Here is a 9,002-nt window from a genome sequence, read left to right on the forward strand (position 1 = left end):
GGTGGGGAGAAGCGCCCCCCGCGGCAGGCCGGCCTCGATGGTGGCAGCCGCCTTTCCCGAGGGCAAGTCCGTGATGAGGGTGAGCTTATTGAAGACGCCTCGACCAAAGTAGTCGGCGACAACGGAGAAGCCATCGTTGGAACACTTGAGCTGCCGGACACAAAGCATCGGCATCAGCAAAGCCTCCCGAGGCTCCTGCCTCCGGCCCCCCGGCTCACGTCCCTCCTCGGCCGCTCCGCTCCACCAGCACAAGGCTGCCTCGGCTAACGTCTTCTGCCGCTGGCCGCTCCACCTCCCGCTTCAACTCTACACTTGAGCCACGCACCAAAACGGTAACGAACAATTCCCTTAAGCAAGGAAGCGACGCCCTCAGCTACGCTCATTTTCCACATGCATTAACGTGGTCCAGCTAATACCCCCTCCTCGACTCCACTGCTTTGTCCAAGCAGACGCAACACTTTTGGTGTACCCGCACCTTCCCGTCCCCATTCCAATTCACGCAGCTTTTTTTTTTTTTTTTTCCTCCTTTCTCCTTAATTTGTTCTATACAACTCATCAACCAGCCGTCACGCTGACCAATAGGGCCCAGTGCCTCGTTATTCGCAGTCGACGTGACCTTGCTCGCAAAATACATCCGGCCTTGCCCTTCTCTACCAGCCTCTGGAGATCCGTAGAGGAATCTAAATCCTATTTATTTACATTTGGCAAGACAGGCAATGTCACCCACCTGATGCTGAAACTGATCGTGCAGGTCTCTTTTCTGCTCCTGGGCTCGGATCATGTCCATCACTTTGCGGTTTTCGGGCATGCAAGTAGGACACTCTGAATCGCTCTCGGAGTAGCTCTCAAAGCAGTGCTGGTGGAAGGAATGGCCGCACAGGAAGTGGACCGAAGGCAGCTCCAGGGCACTCGTGCAAATGCTACACTTGGTCTTCTGAAAGATCTTGGGACTGAGAGAGCGAGAGGAGGCAGAAGGGTGAGAAAGACAAAGAATATTTTCCCCTCAAGAAAAGAAAACAGCAGCTCTATCCTGCATAAGACAAGACGGCACACGCAGTCCCGCACCTCGCTTTTAGCTCTTCGATCTCCTGGCGGATCCTTGTAGTTTCTTCTCGGTATTTTTGAATTCTCTGCTCATCCTGCTCTATCTGGCGGCTCTGCTTCTGCAGCTTGTTGACAAGATAGTCCTTGATCACCGACAGCGTGGCTGTGGAGTTATGAGCCAGCGTCTGCACAACTGAGAGCAACCGAGACGTCAGTTTTTAACACGAGCAAAAAACTTGCAGCTACGCTAGTCCTACCCAGACGGGCCACCCTCCCTTGCTAAGGCCGCTTACAGGCAAAGGCAGTCAGCATTCTTACCGAATCGGAGAGCTCACTGAAAGACTGTTTCAGTCTGACCTCTTCCAGAAATGGGTGACTGGGATCGCGTTTGGATAGCTCAGACCAAAAGGGGCAAGGCAAGGCCATAGCGGATTGGGTTCCATTTCACCTTCCCTACAGCAGGATTGTCAGCAAGCCCTTCGCCTCCCCACGCTGACAGAACAGACACCATGTACAGCCATCTCCACGACCGATACCACAGATCTTTTGCCCTAATTAGGGAGCTGCGACTGCCATCGCTTTTCCCCACAGAGCAGGTTATTACTTCAAATGGCAGGCTCAAACTTCATCGATGCTTCTCTCAAACTTCTAATCTACAGAGCGCACTAAAAACTAGTTTGGGGACGTTTTTTTGCACGCCACACGTCATTATTACCGAGCAGCGGAGGCATAAGATTCTTGTTCTCAATGTGTTTCAGCACCGCAGCAATATACTCTTTGCAGTCCTCCTCCTTCCGCGCAAAGTAGCCGAGAGCCTGTTCCCAGAGACAAGCCTCTTGGTCTCCATACAACTCGCACACCTCAATCACCTTCTTGTACTGCTCGTTCTGCATGTGGTAGTGCATGATCTGTTGGAAACTATGGGGGGGAGAGAGAGAGAGAGAGAGAGAGAGACTCATCAGCCGCAACGATCTCTCCTTTTGAGTTGTTACAGGGACCTCGGGTTTTCACCCAGCCCTGCAATCCCCAGATGTTCACATGGAAGCCGAGCTAGGTCCGTCATTCGCTCCCTACATAACTGCCCTGCTCTAGCAACAACAACATGTTTTCAGCTGAGCAATGATCTGCAGTTCCCATCCTGAGATGCCGAACAGGTCGTTACCATTGTAAGGCAGGGACGTTTTCAGCTCAGACATCCCTGCGGGGTGGGGGACAGGGACAGGACTCTAAGGCCAAGAGCGACACTCACAGTTTGCCCTGCTCATAGAGGTAGAGAACTCCATCCTTGAAGTTGTGCATCTGACATAAGACCAAGGCCTTATCAAAGACTGTTTTGAACCTTCCGCTCTTCAGAAGGGTGAGGGCTTCATTGTGCAGCTTATCCTTGATCTACAGAGAAGGGGGGAGAAGTCGGGGAGAGCAACGCAAGCGCGCGCAGAGAACGTTGCGCACCGAGACCTGACAGCACTTTGCAGCTCTTTCAAAGAGGAGGACAGTTCTGCTCTTTGCCCTCTACCCCTTTTAAGCAAACGGGACACGATTTCTTTTGCCCAAATGGCCAGCACCCTCCGAGACCCTGGCAAGCAAACAGAGCTACTTCTGTGGGAGAGGCATCTGCCCACAGAGGTGATATTGTCTGCAATCCGTTCTTCAATGAGATGCGTACAAAACAAGCTCAGCCTCGCCGAAAGGAGCATTCTCCCAGCTAGCAGGCTGCTTTCCCGTTTACGTGCCGTTCGTCCAGCACAGCGTACGTATCGCCTCACGTTACCAACGCCCATCTGGAAGGTTATGGGATGGCAGGAATGTAAATGAATGTAAATGGAATCCAAAGACACCAACTCCCCCTCTCGGAACACAAAGCTGGAGGCGCTCAAACCTGCTCATCTCGTTCGTGTGCCCAGTTCTGGAGTCGAAGTTCCAGCAAAGTGTCATAGACACCCTGCGGAGAGTCAGCCTGCACCTCAGTCATATGCTCCAGAAAAGCCTTCAGTTCTCGGGAGTTGTTTGCAAAGACTGGAATGAACTCTTCCGAATTAGCCTGTAACACAGCCAGAAAAAAAGTCAAGCGCCCAGATCAGTCGCAGCCAGAGCAGTGCTTCCTCCCAGTATCCGTGACCCGACAGAAACAGCACGGTACGGGAGGCCGATTACGGCAGGAATCGGTTCTGAGCAATCGCTTTAAGCAGTGCAGCGGGAGAGGGCTTCTCATTATACCTGAAGCACGAGCCCTGCTCCACAAGGTGCGGAGCAGCGCTCGCTTGCCGAGAAGTTGCTACTTGAGAACAACAACTTTAAGTCCACGCAAACCATACCTTTTTTCCTTCCAGCACCCCAGGGTCTTCGCTGTCTCCCGACGGCTGGTAATCGGTGCAAAGGATCTTCAGCAATTCTGTGGTCTCGTTCGGGACATGGTGCATCAGGATTTTACCATACCGCTTCATGTTACTCTCCGCCTGATCAAAAGGCAGCTTTCCGATGTAGCGCAAAGCCTCTTGGTAGTTCTGCGGAGGCAGCCAGCGAAAGGAAAGAAAACCAAAACCAAACAAAAAGTTGCATGACACCGGCCTCTGCTCTGATCTCCACTTTGCAGTTAGGACAGAAAGCACCGAAGACACACTAAGAGTATGCCTCGACCACCGTTTGCTCCGAATTATCTCCTAGTTCGCTATTCCTGCTTGTTTTCACGGAATCATAGAATGTTTTGGGTCGGAAGGGACCCCTAGAGGTCACCTAGTCCAACCCCCCTGCAGTGAGCAGGGACACCGCTAACTAGATCAGGTTGCTCAGAGCCCCGTCCAACCTGGCCTGGAATGTTTCCAGGGACGGGGCCTCCACCACCTCTCTGGGCAACCTGTTCAGTGTTGGAACAGGGAGGAAGACTGACTAGGGCCCAGGGGAAGGAGAGTGCCATTTAGATCAAGCTCTCGCTAAGGAAATCTCCCCTCGCTTAAAGGGCTCCGTAAAACGCCACATCTGAAACAGGACAAGTAAGCCCCTCTGACTTCCACTCCTAGTCTGCCGCCCAAGCCAAGAGCGGAAAGCGGGCACGGTTACTGCTGCCTCAGCAGTCCTGTCAGCACGCTAGCCGCAGGGAAGAGGTCAGTGAAGCGGTATTCCCACCAAAGAGGAGGCTCGAGAAGCAGTCATCTCCCCAGTAAGAACACGGGAGCAGTAACACCTCCTCACCTTGATGTCCTCTAGCTGGATTTTGAGGTACCATTCGTGATGCGCGTGCTTCTCTGCCAAGTACACAGCATGGGAGTAGTAACCCGCTTGGCGAAGCACCTTGATGGCCGTTTCCACATCGAAGCGGACCTCGCTCTCACTCGTCTGCAAGCAGAAAGACGGTCCCTCAGCACCATTCCAACAGTCCACCAGCAGCAATCATTTATGTGAGAGGAGGAAAGCCAGAGCAGGGACAACTCAGTACCTCTCAGGCAAGGGAAAGACCACGCGTACGGAAAGGAAGTAGTCTAACTGCCCCTCATCAGCAGGAGCCAATTTACAATGTCACCGCTACCCCTTTTTAATGACAACGACTTAACAACTTCGCACGATTTCACTTTCCCCCAAATACCTTAATGAACTCCTCCAGTTTGGAGCTATCTTTGAGCTTGGTATAGCAATTCAGCAGAAGAGTAGTATGGTCTGCATTGGCCAGGGACTGCAGGTGGAGCGTCTGCAGATAAGCGGTGAGGTTGTGGATACGCTGAGCGTCCAGGAATTTCCGAATAACGTAAGACGGTTCCAGCTTCCCTATAGTTCTAGGAGGGAGGAGTCACGTTGCAAGAGACCGTATACTCAGTGAGTCGAAAGAAAAGAAGACAGGAATAGAGCACGGAGAAGCCTTAACTTCAGCAGGCACCGACCCACTCGGGACCATTCAGCTACTCAACAGAAGCAAACAACTAGTTACGGTGTAAGACCACCCGTCCACACGCACGGTGAAACCAACAGCCCTCTACAAAGGCCGCGATCGGGACGACGGCAACCGCACGCAAGGAGTTAGTCCTCCTTTAAAGGAGGCAGAGAGAAGACAGACTATGCTAACTGGGAAGCCCCCAAAAGAAGGGGAACAAAAGCTACGTTCTTCTTCATTTGAGTCATGTGACTCCAAGTCAGCTTTAAACCACCCATGCCCACACGGAGCAGTCTACCCACGGTTATGCTGACACTTGGTGCCAGTTGACGATCAAACGCACGCTCTCTCTCGCCAGACGCCAGGACTCCAAAGTTTCAGTTCTACACGAACATAGCGTTTTGCGGCGTTTTAGAGAGACCGAACACTAAGGTTTCGGTAAGCCCCGACACAGGCTGCTCCAAGTTTTAAAAAGCCCCTGAGATGTTTTAAAACTGACGTGAAGCTGTCTGAGGATTTTCCAAGACAACTGCCGTACACGGTCAGATCACGTCATCCATCTTACCTAGAGTGATACCTTGTTTATAATGACATCATCAGGCCCCACTCCATCCCAACGTGCCTTCGTTATTCACGTTAAAATATGATCAAAGAAGAGAACTTTATCCTAAGGCATACAGAGCAATTTCCGGGCAACTTTTTCCTGACCCTTTTAATCTCACCGACACGTTTCTCCCTACCGGTAGAATTTTCACCTCAAGTCACGCTTGATTTGCTTTGCTTTTATTCCTGGGCTGAAACAGAAATCGAGGCCTCCGCAGCTCCCGTCTCTACTACACCATCACGGCTCCACAGGACTCCCGCTTACCGGATGTACTGCTGGATGGCTCCGTCATGGTTCCCCTTGTTATACAGGTGATCGCCATACTGCCGGAAAATCTCTGACAAACCATCGCTGTCCAAGTGGTGGCTCTTGGCCAGGTTAATGGCCATTTCAAATAAGTTCTTTCTGAACAGCATCTGTTAAAGACACGGCAAGAGCAGCATGAGGGAAACGACACCCCGCAAAACAAGTTCAGCCACGCCTGGAAAAAGTCGTTTGCTCTTTTTGGAGCCGTACACGTACACGCGCTCGGGCTTTTAAATACCAAATGCCTTAGCTTTTCAGCATAACCGGTGCGGTATCGGGTCACTCATCGCGTCACTCGCTCACCCCAACGGTCAGACTTTTCAATCCGCAGAGCCAGTACCACCTTGCAGACATAAGGCAGAGACTAATAACAAAACAGATTGACGTGCCTCGAGTTTGGTTTGCGTATCCTTCTCCTGCAGTACGTGAATCTTCCCATCTCTGGTCAGTACGTACAGAGAACCCCACTCTGCTAAAACATCCACTATATCATCGAAGACCGAGCTATAGGCAATGAATTTGTTGCACAAGTCATAGATATTCAGGACCTGTTTGTCCGAATGCTGTGCCTCATTCCCGGCAAACTCTGACCTGAGGAGCAGAAGAAAGTTTTAGAAAACAAGGAAAGCGTAACTTGAATTCGTGATACCCATGCAAACCAGGGATGTCCAGAGAGCAAGACAAATGGGGTTCATTTGGGCAATTAAACTAAGCAGACCCAGAGGGAAAAACACCATGTATTTCTAATTTATACACAAATTCCATCTACGCAGTAGACCGAGAAATTCACAGGATGGGGAAAAAAAAGTTCCGCTCATTCGGCATGCTTAACTGCGCTACTCTCACAAGGGAAGTTAAGCGATACACGGGCCGGGACGGGTCTTAACCTCTGACAAAGTTGCAGTCGGCCCTCGAGATCAAAGCTTCACAGAGAAGACAGAAAAAGAGGGAATGCGGGAAGCTGCCAGAGCAAAAAGAACTCATCTGTTCCGAGGACCCCTACTTTGGAGAGGTCTTTCGGTCCTTGGAGACGATGACGAGGTACCCCCGGCACCAGTGAACGATCAGCTTTTGTCCCTCAAAGGCGAAGCAGGGGCCACGTTCGTCTGGTTGATAAAGGTACACGCATTCGTTTCCTGCCACAATGAACTGCAGATCCTGGGAGGGGTCGCTGAGAGACGAACAGCGCAGTCCACAACCGTGAGTGTCCAGCTCCAGGTGAGGATAGTCTTTCACTGAAAGCATATAAGACTACAGAGGAAACGCACGGTTTGGGGATCGCTCCAAACTAGACTCTGAAGCCAACGCCATTTGCGGGCCAGGGTCTCCTTTCTTTCCAATTAACTTCCCACCTGGATGTTCTCGGTGGTCGCCACAAACAGATGCGTTGTTTTGCCAGACTGTCGGAAAGCAAGGCCAGTAACCGGGTAACTGCCTTCATGCAGGACCTGGGTCTTACTGTGCCGGTCTCGAGTGATGTCTCCTTTTGTAAGTACAACGCTCCCATCTGCAAAGCCTGGCGAAGGGGACAGACAAAACCGTTACTTATATGGCACACCTGAAATATTACCCAGCGTAAGTTAGGGCAGCTCCAGTCGGCGACAACTCCTTGCTCGCCAGCAAGGTATTAAGTTATAGGATCGCTGCAGGTTCTCACGTCGAGGAAGGACGTGCCGAACAGCACCCGACCACCCCCATTACGGTTCAGAGCTATCACCCGACCGCACGCAGGATGTCACTGTTCAGCAAGGTTCAACCGGCTTTCCACATGCAAACTTCACCCACAGGTTATTTCTGTTTGAGTCTGTATTTTGTTTTACAAATGGCTTTCTCGTCCACCGATCGTTAACGATCGTTCGAATTCAGTTCCTTATTCAAAACGTGCTAGACGCCGTAAAGACTAGAGGGAGGTTTCCCAAGAGCGAGTCAAACGCGTGGTTTTCACAGCTTGCCAACAGCCCCAGTCCTGCAAGTCGCTCCAGGTGGAAGGCCACATCACTGCAGGGGGTTGGACTAGATGACCTCTAGGGGTCCCTTCCAGCCCAAAACATTCTATGATTCTATGATCACACACACGGAAAGCTTTTTGATTTCAGTGCAGGGAGTGGCTGACTGAAAGCGCCTGTCACCTCGTGGCATCACTGCGCTTACTCTGTCGGAAGCGAAGGAAGAAATGTTGCAAAGGAATGGTTAAATCCAAAAAGGGAAATCGCCTTTTTTCTTTTGAAAAAAAGATTCCTATGTAGAGCTTGGAAAAAAAAAAAAGTCTCTGTCACATTAGGGATCACAACACCTATGTTTCTTCCTGTGCTGCAACAAAAGCTAAATATAGTATTAAGTTCAATACACGTGACCTCACCGACTGGCGGGGAAGGATGACATCAACTAAAAACATGCGCTTCCCTTTTAAGTATCGAAGTTACTACTGTAGCGTACACAGACTCAGGCTAAATGTACGTATTCATCTCCTCGAGCTCGACGACGGCGCGAGACACCCTCTCTATCAGAATAACACAAAAACTGCCGGGAGAAGAAAACCCATCAGGCTGTTCTGTGCTGGTTTTTGTGCTAGCTATTAACCTTCCTCACATCTGAGTAAGGACCATAACATTTTTCTTAAGCTACGACAGCTCGGTTTTACTTACCGATAGCCATGAAATTAAGATTCTCGTGGACGGTTAGGCAGGATACAACCGTGGGCTTGTTACCTGGTATTGCTGGAAAAATTCGCGTGCAAAGAGGATTGCCACCATCTCGTTTCTCCAGGTTCCAGACTTTAACCTGCAAACGACAACAAGCTGGCATAAGCAAAACGCGAGGTATTAGGCGGCCAAGGCCTGGCATCAAATGGAACGGTGCCCAGAACACACAAACCACTTCAGGTAAGAAAGGTCACCCAAGGTAATCGCAGGAAAGACCCGTAACACAGACACGCGTTCCTCTCCTTGTCGTTTCGCTTACCAAGGGATTGATGCCCTCTTCATCCTCACCAACAGAAACCAAGATGCTGTGCTGCTTCAGCTGGTACAGATGCGTCACCCTCAGCTTGTAAGCTTGGAAACCGCTGAGTTGAAGGGAGCGAGGCAAAAACCAAATCTGACCTTCCATATGTAGATCACAGTTAAGGCCCACAAAGGGGTGGGGGGGGAACAAAGCCCGCTCCTCCGCTCGTACCGCAACCACCCG

General features: G+C 51.0%; 1 protein-coding gene across 1 annotated transcript; it reads right to left on the reverse strand.

Annotated features, from left to right (window-relative positions):
- Positions 1-6: 6 nt before the first annotated feature.
- VPS11 (VPS11 core subunit of CORVET and HOPS complexes) lies at positions 7-8,996 on the reverse strand (the record flags this gene model as incomplete). The annotated part of the gene is made up of 15 exons (XM_035903539.1): positions 8,778-8,996; positions 8,462-8,597; positions 7,169-7,332; positions 6,820-7,067; positions 6,206-6,407; positions 5,775-5,926; positions 4,625-4,811; positions 4,234-4,377; positions 3,360-3,548; positions 2,924-3,085; positions 2,294-2,433; positions 1,760-1,962; positions 1,066-1,237; positions 728-950; positions 7-150 (listed from the first exon to the last, which is right to left on the reverse strand). Coding segments are annotated over exons 1-15 (2,613 nt in total), but the record flags the coding sequence as incomplete, so codon positions are not given.
- Positions 8,997-9,002: the final 6 nt, after the last annotated feature.

The sequence above is a fragment of the Egretta garzetta genome, unplaced genomic scaffold, assembly GCF_000687185.1.
Source record: "Egretta garzetta isolate BGI_Z169 unplaced genomic scaffold, ASM68718v1 scaffold391, whole genome shotgun sequence".
In the NCBI taxonomy this organism is placed as follows: Eukaryota; Metazoa; Chordata; class Aves; order Pelecaniformes; family Ardeidae; genus Egretta; species Egretta garzetta.